The sequence below is a fragment of the Acipenser ruthenus genome, chromosome 14, assembly GCF_902713425.1.
Source record: "Acipenser ruthenus chromosome 14, fAciRut3.2 maternal haplotype, whole genome shotgun sequence".
Classification (NCBI taxonomy): domain Eukaryota; kingdom Metazoa; phylum Chordata; class Actinopteri; order Acipenseriformes; family Acipenseridae; genus Acipenser; species Acipenser ruthenus.
The window spans coordinates 20,789,341-20,804,502 of record NC_081202.1 but is presented as its reverse complement, the minus strand read 5'-3'; the positions used below and the strand labels follow the sequence as shown (position 1 = coordinate 20,804,502).

Here is a 15,162-nt window from a genome sequence, read left to right as displayed (position 1 = left end):
GTCACCTCAGCTGTATCTTCAGGGTCAGAGCATGTCCCTGACTGCAAAGCAGTCTTTAGGAGAAGCAGCTGGTTAGCTATTGCCAGGAAAGAAGACACTGGGGATCATTTTATAATTGTATTCTCCAGGTGTAAGGACCATGGAAGTGCAAAACTATCTGAAAGTAGGATTGCAAACCGACGCATGCTACTAGATGCAATGTTTTAAAATGAAAATTCATGTTTGCTGTAACACGTGCCTTGAGTAAAACACCACCAATCTGAGAAGATGCATTTCCCCATGGGATTAGAAACCCATTACTTGTGTTAGGAGGTTAATTTCCTCTTTGGCATCTAATCCAGATCCTTTCCCCACCTTCTGATCTTTCTAATCTGGTTTCAGTTTGTTACTTGGTGATGCTTGGGGCTTGGGTTTAAAACGAGAACACGTTTGTGAAATCGGAAGCTACGAACAGGGAGAAGCCTCGTGATTTCAAAATCTGTAGGTAACACTTTGACATAATGTACCTTTTTTTTAATCTTGTGAAATAAAAAATATGCTACATGTAAGAAGATGCCGTGGGTTTAAGTACACTTGTGATAAGTAAGTTGCAATCAAAGTAAAAATGCGTTCCTATTGCCTGTTTAAATATTAACACACTGTGCTGGGCACCCAATTTTTCCCTTAGATTAAGGCCATCGGTTCATTTGATTGGCTGTTAGCATTTTAGATGGCACTTAAATGAAAAAAGTGTATATTGAGTATATTTTTATGAAAATTAAATAACAGCACAAATTAATACAAAGTGTATCGGAATAATAGTAACGAATACCTGTACAGGTGATTTTATATGCAGGTATTTGTGGTAAATGATGATTATTTATTTGTAATGTATCTTCTTGATATTAGTTTTCCTTGATAGCCGTGGGAACCAATCTACTGTTTTAGCGTGATGTTTGCAGGTAATGTGGGTAGATGCGTTTACAGTCTTCCCCAGTAGATGGCACTCTTGAAGAGATTAATTTCAGAGGCACAGGTTTATGAAATGACGCGGAACATGGGCTCACTTTACAGCGTCTCTATAGAGAGACATTCTGGTAAACTCCATGGATATTTAATTTAAAAACAAATGAAACTAGCAATAAAACAAATGAAATAATAATACAAATATTTGTGCTTTTTTCGTTTGTTTGTTTTTACACATATTTTTAAACAGGTTTAATGCAGGTCTTTTGCCAACTTACATTTATTCAGTATATGCTATTTTATGGCATGTTTTAGGTGAGATTCTAAAACATTATTTGAAGTACTGCTATAAAACATTTGATTTTTGTTTAAGCTATTATTAAACTATTTTAAAATATATTTTTGAGAAAGCAAACTTTCGGGATATTTTTCAAAAACAATATATATATTGTATACATCCCCGCAACACTGAGATATTAGTTTGTGTGAATACTGTATCTTCGAAAGCAAGTTACATGCAATGCACAGGTTGATTAAAATAAAAAAAAAATTAAAAGTCTGCTCAAAATCTATAACTTAAACTTTCTGCAATGTGCTGGTGAAGTGGCGAAAGCGTTCAAAAATAGCCTTGAATACAAGAGCATTGAGTTTGTATGGCTTTGAAAAAAAAAACCACATTGTGCTAGCCCATCGTATTTCTTAATCTATTGAAGAGATTTATGAATATCCATGAAAAAGTCCCCCTGTGAAAGTTCCCTACAGGGGAGATAAGAGAGCAGGTTTATGCTAATCAGTTTCGGAGGAGGAGAGGAGCTGCTGCGGAGCCATTTTGTAATCATTTTAAACTTAACGTGGAAATAATGAGTTTCAGCTCTCTGGATACAAGGTGTTAAGTTTCGTTGTTCAGCATTTAAAAACATCCTATGGAAGATAAACGAAAAATTACGTTTTGGCAGTGGGGGAGTTAATGGATTTTCCAGGTTCTCTAGTTAAGTTGTGTGGATCTTGAGAGAGTTTTGAGCCATGGAACTGCAAGCGCACTGGATGTTAATCAGCTTTCTATTACAATTGCCTAAGATGGGATGTTTCGACCTGTACCTTTCGGATACTTTACATGCCGGGGTTGTGTTGGCAAATGTATCACTTGGACCGGGTTGGATTTATAACATTGATAGAACTTTGACACCAAAATACCTGTTTAATTTTTTGGAAATAGACGTTCAAGAAGGAGTGTTAAAACTTTCACGGCGATTAGACTGTGCGCGCTTGGTAAGGAATCCAGCGCCGCTTTACTTTAAGATCAGTTCTACAAGATCTGAAAACTTTATTTTAATGCATTTTAATGCCTTTGTCCACGGACAAGACTGTTTTATTAAATACAAGAGAAAGAGTTCAAAAGGTAAGCCAGATATATACATCAGTTATCTTTCAAAACTGGAAGCAACTTCTTGCTTGTCCACAGGTAACTTCCTGATGAATGTAAAAGAACATTTACCTGTTTTTAGACGACATTTAGAGTTTTCAAACTCCACATGCACTGAAACAAACTTTAAAATCGTTGTTAAAAATGGGAGTTTAATACTGATGGAGAATCGTTGCTTGCATTCTGGGGAAAGGGGTGAGGTGGATTTACTGTGTACTCTAACTAACTTGTTAAATGACCAGATCTCTGTCCGTGTGAAATTACGGTTTATGACAACAGACTCCGAGGGTTGGTTAGATGATTATTCACGGGGAAAAACTGATCCATGGAATACGCGAAAAAAAAGAAGCGTGAACGCCCACAGTCCACAGTTTAAGTCATCCAGCTATCAGGTGTCTATTCCTGAGAATGAACCAGCTGGGACCCCAGTCATAACTCTGAATGCCATTGATCCAGATGACGGGGAAGCTGGTAGGCTTCAGTATTCCATGGAGGCATTATTTTTTTCTACATCGATTGATTACTTTCGGATAGACCCCAAAACAGGGAGCATCACTACCACCCAGCCTTTAGACAGGGAGAGCAAGGACACCCATGTATTCAAGCTGACTGCTTCTGACAATGGCACACCTCCGAGAGTAGGAACATCCTATCTCACAGTCACCGTCAGCGACAACAACGACCACAGTCCCATTTTTGAGCTATCTGAATACAAAGTGATCTTAAGAGAAAACATGGAAGTAGGCTTTGAGGTGACGACGATCAGGGCCACAGATGGAGATGCGGCCTCCAATGCTAACATGATTTACAAGATTGTAAATGGGGATGGGGTAAATTCAGCTTTTGAAATAGATCCAACAACTGGGCTTGTAAAAATAAGAGTGCGTCCAGATAGAGAAACTATAGCAGAGTACCACTTAATAGTGGAAGCCAATGATCAAGGCAAGGACCCTGCCCCTAGAAGTGCCACAGCAACTGTGCACATCACAATAGAAGATGAAAATGATAACTACCCGCAGTTCAGTGAGAAAAGGTATGTGGTCCAGATACCTGAAAATGTCAAGGAAAACACCAGAATCCTGCAAGTGGAAGCTACTGACAAAGACCAAGGCAATAATGCTTTAGTTCATTACAGCATTATAAGTGGCAACATCAGAGGTCAGTTCTATATTCATTCTCTTACTGGCATCATTGATGTGATCAACCCACTGGATTATGAGAATATCCGAGAATATCATTTGAGAATCAAAGCCCAGGATGGCGGCAGGCCTCCTTTGATAAATAGTACTGGACTGGTAGTTGTGCAAGTGGTGGACATTAATGATAATGCTCCTATGTTTGTCAGCACTCCTTTCCAGTCCACTGTCTTAGAAAATGTCCCAATTGGATATTCTGTGATACACATACAGGCTATTGATGCAGACGCTGGGGAGAATTCTCGCTTAGAATACAGATTGATAGATACCCCACCCAATTTCCCTTTTACAATCAACAACAGTACTGGCTGGATTACAATCTCTGTAGAACTAGACAGGGAAACAGTTGATTTTTACAACTTTGGGATTGAAGCACGGGATCACGGGACACCTGTCATGTCAACTTCTGCCAGTGTTAGCATCACAGTGCGGGACGTGAATGACAATACTCCCACCTTCACTGAAAAAGTGTATAGCCTTCGGATAAATGAAGATGCAATAGTGGGATCTAGTGTGCTCACTGTGATAGCGATTGACAGAGATGTTAACAGTGTGGTAACATACCAGATTTCAAGCGGCAACACAAGGAACAGATTCGCAATTACCAGTCAGAGTGGCGGAGGCCTTATAACATTAGCATTGCCCTTGGATTATAAACAAGAGAGACAGTATGTCCTCACTATCACAGCCTCTGATGGTACTCGCTCTGACACAGCCCAGGTCTTTATCAATGTCACTGATGCGAATACACACAGGCCGGTTTTCCAAAACTTCAATAATCCAGTTAGTATATATGAGGACAAACCAGTTGGCACAACTGTGGTGGTAATCAGTGCGGTGGATGAAGATACAGGAGAAAATGCCAGAATCACTTATGTCATGGAAGATAACATTCCTCAGTTTAAAATTGACCCTGATTCAGGGGCAATTACCACTCAAATGGAACTTGACTACGAGGACCTGGCTTCCTATACATTGGCAATTATAGCCCGGGATAATGGAATTCCTCAGAAGTCAGATACAACATATGTGGAAATTATTGTCCTGGATGCCAATGACAATGCCCCTCAATTCTTAAGAGACATGTACCAAGGCAATGTGTTAGAAGATTCACCTGTGTACACCAGTGTGCTGCAGATTTCAGCTTCTGACAGGGACTCGTGGGTTAATGGAAGAGTAAGTTACACTTTCCAAGGCGGGGATGATGGGGAAGGGGACTTTATCATTGAGCAGTCTTCAGGCATCATCAGAACTGCAAGAAAGTTGGACAGAGAGAATGTGCCAGTTTATAACTTGAAGGCTTATGCTGTGGACAAGGGGGTTCCACCTTTGAAAGCACCAGTGGAGATCCAGATAACTGTGCTGGATATAAATGACAACCCCCCAGTGTTTGAAAAGGATGAATTTGACATCTATGTTGAAGAAAACAGCTCAGTAGGCTCGATAGTGGCCAGGATCAAAGCTACCGACCCAGATGAAGGAACCAATGCTCAGATCATGTACCAGATAGTGGAAGGAAATATTCCTGAGGTTTTTCAGCTCGATATTTTCAACGGAGACCTTACTGCCCTAACAGATCTAGATTATGAAACTAAAACTGAATATATAATTGTGGTTCAGGCCACTTCTGCACCGTTGGTCAGTCGAGCCACTGTTCACATCCGACTCGTGGATATTAATGACAATGACCCAGTGCTGCAAGACTTTGAGATCATTTTTAACAATTACATAACAAACAAATCCAACAGCTTCCCGTCTGGGGTAATAGGGCATGTTCCTGCTTATGACCCGGATGTATCAGATAAGCTTCACTATACCTTTTTGGAGGGTAATGAGTTAAATCTGTTGATTTTGAACCAAGACACAGGAGAGTTAAAGCTAAGTGGACTCTTGGATAACAACCGGCCTTTGGAAGCCAGCATGAAAGTGTCGGTCACAGGTAAGAAAAGTCTGCTACTAATAATACCATATAAATATAGACCAGGAAATTCAAAATTTCAATAAGGAACTGTGTAATGAAAGAAATGACGTTTCCTGTGCATATTTTGCCACTACAATAAGTATGATGTTTTTTTGTTTTTTGTGTGATTTTATACCGTAAGTTAAATAATGTTAGGTGAAAATAAAGTGGATTTGCACTTAATGAAGCATGGTGCAAGCAGGAACACTTCAACCAGTGTAGTGGTGTGCTGAAGTAAGCTATAATTTCTTTTACTTTTCAAAGTTGGTGTGAGATTTTATATATTAAATAGTTACTGTAATTCAAGCTGCTCTTCAATTTTTTGCCTTTGGGTTGCAAGCTCAATTTCGCATTTATTTGTTTTGGTGTTGGTGTATTATACAGCAAATATAACTTTCTAATGACAGTCTGTGAAAGTGACACCAATAAGACACTTATTATTCATAAAAAAAACAAAAAAAAATTAAATAACTCATGAGTTGAAGCTTGTGAATATCTCTCAAAAGTGCAACTGCTTAAAGATCAGGGTACATATGCTCCTGTTTGTAATCCTGTAAACCTGAAGTGGATGCAGCTGTTACAGATACCATCTTAAACCAGCTTATCCCAACTTTATTTTGATGCAATTTATGATAGTTTATGTAAGTGAGAGATTTTAAATTAAAAGGTGGAATTTGTACAGTGCTTCTACACACCCACACAACAATACAACCCTGTAACTTAATGACACCAATTATATTCTAATATTTCTAGACAGGTTCAATTGAGTGAACATTTACATTTCTTTATTATGATTTTTTTTATGCTTAATAATATTTTACAATTCCCACAAAAATAACATTTTAATCAACAGATTGCTGAATAGTTTAGAAGTATTGCCAATTCTTTTAACATGCTGCTTTTCAGTCTTGGTTTTGACCTTAATGATAAAATACTGAGTTTATGGATTAGATTGCTTTAAACCTGGTAACAAAAAAAAAAGAGAGATCTAAAAAGAGCAAAGGCTTTCAGGAAGGACACACAATGTTTGTACAATTTAAAACTGTAACATTAAAACATCTTGCGTTCTTCTGCTTGTCATTCTGGTCTCAGAGAACAGAGATTGTCTTAAAATTAAATCTCCTTAAACAAGTATTCATTAAAAGGACTAAATTAAAACAAAAGCTTTGCACGTATTCAGGTATTTGGCATTTATTAAAAACAGAAGGTGTGTATGAAATCATACTTTGCAGGAGAAAATAAAGTAAATCGCATTTACATTGTTTTGTAGTTATTATTTTGGACACAGTATGATTACAGGCCCTGGCTGGTTATACCAGATTATCATAGTGGTATTTGATTGGTATACTTTTTCATTAAGCATCTTTATGGTATTTTTGTTATTGTTCCATTGTAGCACTTATGGTATCTTTTGATTTGATTCCTTCTTTTGATTCCATGTTATTTGTTTAGTTTTAGTGTCATGTAATCAAAGCATATAGCCATGCTTGCCAAGTCTCCAGGGTCTCACCTTCTGAAAGACAAAAACAAAAACACCACTTTCCCACCCATAGAAGGGTCACGAATCAATTGGTTTGGATAACCTCTGCACAGTACCAGGGTAGTTAACATTGACACAGGAAAAAAAACAAAAAAGAAACCTGCTAAAACATCTTACGCAATAAAAAAACGGTCAATTAAATAAAATATTTTGAACACTTTGTGGAAATCTTCATATAGAAAACTAGCCTGTAATGTAAAGCAGTATTTAAAGTATTAAGTTGCTTATTACATATAAATTAGAACAAGTAGGCCTAATTTTTTTCTGTCTAAAATAACAGTGCATGGAGTTACATGCAAGAAGTTCCCATTAGAGGCCGTGTACCCTATTTAGACTGTGACTAAAGATGTTTTACAGTTCATGGTTTAAAACGTGATTATTTACAGTACAAACACTAACAGCAGGCTAAAAATTGTGAATAGACCTGTTTGACAAAATCTGATTGTCCATTTTACCTGTATGTACAAGCTTCAGTTCATTCAGTCTTCATTTAAGTAGCATCCATTGCTAGCTTTAATCTTTTTGGTGCAAAAATGCTTATAAGTACATTAAACATGGTATGCCTAATTCATATCAAGTCACAATGTCAGTACTTTAAGAAGTTTTTTAAGAATTCAGTGTACAGTACTACATTCTGCCTTAGGAAATGAATACTGTACGTACCTATATATAAAAAGATGTCCTCAATTTAGTGGTTGAAATTAATCGTGTACTGTAAATGTTTTTTGCAATTTAAAATAAACATTCACAGTCAATAGGCAGAAACACGGCCACGATTGTTACAGTATGCATGAAAAAAAAAAAAGTTGCAGGGCACATTCCAATAAACAGTCCAAGATTCAGAGTTTACTATTGACATTCATAGAATGCACTGAGATTAATATAAAGATGGAAACTAGTAACACTAAAAATAAGATATCCATGGAACAAGCATGGTAAAACTGCATACACACCGTGCAAAAATATTGTGGTAAACTCTTATAAGGGAACACAGATATATATTTGCATTATTATGTTTATTAGTTTATTTTGGTATGTCACAAAGTTTTGTTTGTGTCCTTCAATGCTGTTTATTGCACAAGCCTCCACGAAATCAATTAAAAGTAGTTAAATCTTGTTTGTGTTGTGTTTGTTTTTGGTAAACATTAATTTTGTAGTAATTGATGACAAGAAAATAAGTATTCCAATCTGTCTATGGATAATGAGATAACACAGTCCTATAACAAGTACAAGTAATGCACAAAGATGCAAGAACTGCCACTCTCAAGTGGGAAACAAAATGACCACCACCAATGCTCACATTAGGAACGTTTTACTTTACTGGACATGGTTTCACAATGAGAGGCACTGTTGTGACTGGGATTGGTGATTTATTTAGTAGCATGTCTGCTGTCATCTTGGGTTTCTTCCTATCATGTGGATCAAATTAAACAGAAGGAATGAGTCTAACATATTTGAACTCCTGATAATAAATGCTTGGCGCTGTGTGGTGTTGTTCAGAACCTAGAATGATTTTTTACATGTAATTTGATTTGTTAAATTAGTATGATATGGCTTTTAGCTGTATGTGGTACTTTGTAATCAGTGTAGCTTTGTAATTGTGAGCATTAGACCTTCAGAGATGGTGCATTTGGCAAGCATTTCTGTTGAAAAGCACTATAAACATATGTTGTGTTGATTGTAGTCCAGTGCCCCCAACGACTTCTACAGGCTTTTATCCGGTGTCTGAATGGTAGGAGTTGAGCTGACTACCCTGCAATACTATGAATTAGGATTTTTAACTTCCACTTTCTTTTAATCAATTAGATGAACCTATTAATCACATATTCTAAAATACTATTGCATATAGAATGGAAGTCATATTCTCCTTCCAAAATATTCAGTTTAATAAAAACTATAAAATACCAGGACAAAAGCTGTATCAGAAAATGACTGGAAGTAGCCCTCTCTATATATTAATTATATATACTAGTCTGTGTTACCTGATCTCCTCTCACACAAGTTCTATTGTTAACGCTACATTTATACAAATACAGTTAACACCTGCTATCCTTTTTTTTTTTTTTTTTTTTTTTTTTTACTTATGTTGGATAAATAATAATGTTGTATTTTTGAGAGAACCTGTTTATAAATAAGTTTTTAAATGGTTAAGTTAAAATGCCCTTTTTTTGACAATATAAGTTTAGTCATTATAATTCTGTTAATGATACTGCTGGTGACGCGAATGTCTAATACCTGAAGCCTTAAATACAATATTCCTTGAGCAGCAGAACAATTATTTACTTGCTGGTAATCCCTTGTGCTCATGCTGTCGGGATAGAGGAATGCTTACAATTGCAGGTCTTATCTGCAGGTATGCAGATGGTTTTTCTAGCTGTCCCTCCCTCTGACCTCCAAGGGTTGCTGATACAGGTAATTCAGGTGAATACGTGCTATGATGAGGCTGCAGTAAGGCAGGTTTGTTTAGTATTTCGTCAGCTGACAGGACCCATGTTGTCCTAGGAATACAGGTCAAACCATACTGGTACGATATTGACAGATAATCAAAATATTTCACTCCTGCCTTATTAAAGCAAAACCTTGTACCACTTCCATTTGTCTCCATGCTTTTTAACCAACAGATTGGGGAATGGCATCTATTTTTTCAAAGATCTCTTGCTGCTTTGTTAATGCCCAGTGAATGTTATCTTCCACTTAAAGATATTCAAATACATTGAAATGTGAGTATGCATTGCATGGTTCAAAAGGATGGGGCTTGCTTGGTATTTTAAGATGCCATCCAGGGCTTAAACTTACTTTGGTATTTGTTTGGTTGCCGAGTTGCATACATGAGTCTAAAGTTTGACCCAAACAATCTGAAAGGTCAAGGCTACTTTATTATTTGGTGAATACGGCTATCCTACAGAATGTTCTGTTCAGCCCAGATATCACAACTTTTGAAGATTCCATAGAAATCCATTCAGATATTGAATTCCGCAGTAATTTGTAATACAATACTAGATATTGTTGTGATGAGTTCTGCCTTCAACCAAGTTAAAGAGTGTCTAGCCAAAAGTGCTTTTGGTTGTTAAGCCCCTTTCTCTTTTTGTTGCTCACATGGTCCAGCAGTTTTAGTGTGTTTTTATTTCTTAATTTTTCAACAAGGACTTAAAGGAAAGGCGAGTGAGATGAGAGGTTTGCCTCCGGTCTGATTGGCAGGTGTGTGTTTGGAAGTAGGATCTAGTAGACAGTTACCATTTATTTTTAGTACACTGTAATCTAATTTAGCATTAGTTAGAAACAATCAGGTAAAATTCTTTAGATCATACATTTGAAAGCTCTTTTTAATAATCCCCCTGATCCACTTTCTGTAAAGTGTATAGTCTTGGTTGGGTGATAACAAATGATAGAACTAATTACTTAACCCTGCCAAATTAATTTAGCTGCAACAAAGCATTTTCTATCCTAATCTGAGTACCAGTATGCTATCGATATCATGCAGTGACTTCATAGGATAGGGTCACTTCTGTAAATGTAATCAACTCAATTTAGGCTTCACCTGTGTATAAAACTACAAACCTGATTATGTCAGCCCAATTTAACAAGCACAGCCAGGTAGCTCCAGGGCCAATAGTTATGTCGAGTATGGTGTTGGAAATCTTTGTTTTTTTTCATATTTTCAGTTGCTCTTATTATGCTCTGAGTTAATACGGGTAACTGACAACATTTCTGAATTTACTAAGTAGTAATTAAAAGACAAAAGAACATGGGTGTATTTTTATAGCATATTCTCCTTTATAGTTAAATGGAAATAATTTAGGGGTAGGTTTACTAAAGTGTTGTGCCTGTCACAATAGTCGCAAACCAGTTGCAAACGAGTCTGAAGTCTTGGGTGAAATGTACTAGACAGGCGCAATGCTATTTGCGACTTTTTAGGGGAGTGCTTTGCAGCTGTAGTTACTGTTTGTAGTTGAAGCATAGATGAATATATAATTGTGGGCGTTCCTGCATAAATTCGTAAAAAGGGGGTAGGGATAGTGCAAATCAGGGTTCTCAAGTATTCTAATGAGATGTACGAAAGCTGCAGACAATTGCGACACTTGTACAATTGCGATACTATTGTATCAATTTTTTAAGAACTTTTGAAACCATGTTTTAAAACAGTCTGCCTTTTCTCGTGCATTGCCAGTTGTGCTCAATGCATTTTTGAGGTGAACAGCCAAATACCTACTTTTCCCTAAAAGGAGGGTTGCAAGCCTTGAAAACAAATTTCAATGACATTTTCTGGTTTCCCCCAGCGTGTTGGAAGCAATAGACTGCACACGTGTGCCACTAACCCTCCAGCTTATTCTGAGCATCTTTAGCACTGCACCACTGACTAACTTAAATAAAAGCGGACAGTAAACATTTGGCTTATAGGCAACTGATGATAATACGAATTAGTAGTATTGTGCAACATTTGTTGCTGGTCCCTTGAAATTCTTATTAATGAGAATCAATGCGGCACCGTAATCTATTTTGTGTTAATTGTCTAGGCTGCCAAGTTAATAATAATAATAATTTAAAAAAAAAAAACTATCTGGTTTAGCGAGGGGCTACTGTAAGGTTATGAAAAGCTTTTTCATAGAAACACATTTTTTATTTAGATTCGGATGGGATTAAACTGTCTTTCATTTTTTTAAATATATAAAAGTATTAAAATAGGTAAAATGAAGACGGAACAGAATGCATTGTACAGATAAGAACATAAGAAAGTTTACAAACGAGAGGAGGCCATTCGGCCCATCTTGCTCGTTTGGTTGTTAGTAGCTTATTGACCCCAGAATCTCATCAAGCAGCTTCTTGAAGGATCCCAGGGTGTCAGCTTCGACAACATTAATGGGGAGTTGGTTCCATACCCTCACAAAATATGTCTCCCCCCCCTCCCCCCCCCTCTTTCTAGTGTAACAGCCAGCATGGCCAGTGTATCTACCCCCTCTTACAGGACCTCTAATTCTACCACCCCACATCGTAAACAACAAGTTGCTAGGGTGATTAAACTTGAAGTATAAACACCAAGGTTTTCACTGTTACAAAGGCCACTTCCGTTACCATTCAGCACCAGTTTAACTTTGGAAAACAAAAAAGCATAAATATTCCCTTACTGTTCAAACATTTGCACTTTGATACGAAGTGTGCTCACGAGACAGACTAAACCATTTTAATAAACGTCATGCAACGTTTGGCTAATCTGCTGGCTGAACCATAAGCAAGAAGCATAGAACAGGTTATCGAGGTCAGGAATTCACTACACAAAGTGCACAAAGACCACTTAAATGTGGTGAGAGTGCAATGAGTTTACAACCCTGAGTCATTCCAGTTCAGAAGTCAAATTCATCTGAAATTTTGGTAAAATGGAACGTAATTTGGAAGTACAACTAGATAAAGGCCCTGTCCACACTAGAACCAGCATGCGTAGCAATTGGTAATTTGTTTTCTTCTTTTACCTCCTCTCTCTACTCCTGTTCTCCACTCTGAACACCCAACCCTGAGTGACTGATTCGTGCATCTATATATACAGCTGTGCCGGGATTCAATTGACTGAATTAATCATTCAATTGAATCCCAGCACGTGAACTAATTTATGCAATCCACATGTCCAAATACTAATACACACTTTATCTGCACGTGAAGTGATTGTGCAGTCCCTGTGCCTAAATACAACTATACGTTTTAAATCACCCATGATAACCCACACTCCGTGAACCAATACTTACACACTACATACAAGATATAACACAAAATTACGCACAGGAGCAGGGCAGCCCTCCACAGGTCCATGTTGCTAAAAATAAATAAAATAAGTATTTTGGAAAAAGTATATATGAACACACACACACACACACACACACGAGTAGTAAACGACTTCATGTTTTCAGGTTTTATTTTGAATCAGGTGATGTCCCTTTAAACTGATTCTGTTTCATAATTAAAGCTGTTAGATACAAAACAATCTTTGCTTTTACCTTTGTATTTGCCTGAGCCTAATTCTGGTCCCCTTAATTTTATTTCATACAGAGCTGACAATTTAGAACATAAGAACGTAAGAAAGTTTACAAACGAGAGGAGGCCATTCAGCCCATCTTGCTTGTTTGGTTGTTAGTAGCTTATTGATCCCAGAATCTCATCAAGCAGCTTCTTGAAGGATCCCAGGGTGTCAGCTTCAACAACATTACTGGGGAGTTGGTTCCGACCCTCACAATTCTCTGTGTAAAAAAGTGCCTCCTATTTTCAGTTCTGAATGCCCCTTTATCTAATCTCCATTTGTGACCCCTGGTCCTTGTTTCTTTTTTCAGGTTGAAAAAGTCCCTGGGTCAACTTTCTCAATACCTTTTAGATTAACTTGTTTGTATTGGTGCTGCTCATTTGAACTTGTGTTTTTTTATTATTATTATTATTTGTATTTTATGCCACTTTATTGATCAGGTCTCCCTTGAAAAAGAGATTTAATCTCAACGGGACTTTCCTGGTTAAACACAGGTTAAATAGATTTTAATTATTACTGTGTTTGATGTAATTTTTATATACAGTACTTCCAACACACTTCGATAAAACTTTGCAGGTGTCCATACATCCTTTAGAATGCTTGGCAAATAAAAAATGATGCGTTAGGAATACATTGTTGTGTATTCTATGTCCTCATTTCTTTAATATTGTGCACATGTAGGTGTGTGATTTATACCTTAGGATACAAAACCTGTATTACTGTATGCATACAGTGGTAGTTGTAACCTAGTAATAAATCTGCCTGCAGGACTAATTATTATAGTTTTATTTAGCCTTCAGCCTGAAGTCCTGTGAAAAAGAAATACCAGGAGGCAAATTGAAGGTCATTTTAGAGTTCAGCATTGTCAGTGATTAAAGTTATTTTTGATAAGAAACTCATGTTAAGTGCTTTAAGCCAGGAAATACTGATTTGAAATTCCAAAACCTATTTGTGCCTCTCAATCAAGCCGTTCCATTGAGTAACAATCAAGAATGAACTAATAATTAGATGGAGAAACATAAAAACTTCCTTCTGTAGTGGACACACAGTAGGGTTGCAGATTGTAAATGTCTTTGGGTCACCTATGAGTGAAATCATATATTAAGTGGGGGCATAGACCTTTTAGGTGAGACTCATTTATTTCTGTACCAGTGAAAAGACCATGTTTCTTACAACACCTCTCTGATTGTTGCCGTTGCACGGAAGCCAGAGGCAAGCTGTCGAGGTACATTCCTCCTTAACAAGTCTGTCACCTCCTCAGGGGGATGAGGTAGAGGACACAGGCTTTTCATGTTGGTTTGTAAAGAAGATAATAAGCACTATGCAAGGTGGGAGGTGGGCTTACAGAATAACGTCAATACACATGTCATTTTACAATTCTAAAAAACAGCAAGTGAAATCTAAGCTTTTCCTAGAGATGCCTTTAGGGCGGAGGTGAACAGGAAACTTTCAGGATCTCCTTTTCTGGTCTGTGAGATGGAATAGCCAAAGTGGTTGAGTTTTCCCAGGTCTTGGAAGGGAATTCCAGGCAGTCTTTGTCAAAAGATGATTTGTCAGTTGTTGTTACCGGAACCTATTACAGTGTAATACAACACATTGTGGATTTTTCTAAACAATGGGTCTTTTGTAGGAACAGCACACACTGAATGTGAGCTAATTTTGCCATCAGCACTATGTGTGAAATTGTATACTGGTCACTAAGTTAAGTGCACTTTTCCATCCCCATTTTTTCCTGCATTAATAGAAAACTCAAGGGATGTGATATCCCCCCCAAAAATCTCTAATTGGAGCCGTTTGAGGATTGTTGTTGTATTAGTTTCCAATTTGTCTATTCCTGTACGTTTTAAGTCATTTGTGTGCTTTTATTAAAATGCAGTATACAGTATCCCATCAGTGAATACATGATCTAGCAGATCACCCTTCAGTTACATATTAAATCCACATTATGAGTTTGTGAGAAAAAAAAAAAGATTTCTGCACTTTTTATAACGCCAGTCACAGTATTTACTTTTGTGAGTAATGTGCTTTTCATGTTCCGAATGGGTAAAATCAGAGGTGTTTTTTTGTTAATAAGCAGCATGAGTTTGCTATGTC

The 15,162-nt window shown here is 37.1% G+C and overlaps 1 protein-coding gene across 3 annotated transcripts in view; it reads left to right on the top strand.

Annotated features, from left to right (window-relative positions):
- The first annotated feature begins 1,726 nt into the window (after positions 1-1,726).
- The window catches only part of LOC117419880 (cadherin EGF LAG seven-pass G-type receptor 1-like), a 98,656-nt gene continuing 85,220 nt past the window's right edge, over positions 1,727-15,162 (top strand). For all 3 annotated transcript variants that reach the window (XM_058986088.1, XM_058986087.1, XM_034033207.3), the window contains exon 1: positions 1,727-5,503. In XM_058986088.1, coding sequence (XP_058842071.1) covers positions 1,969-5,503 — 3,535 coding nt within the window. In that variant the 5' untranslated portion in view covers positions 1,727-1,968. The remainder of the gene's footprint in view (positions 5,504-15,162) is intronic.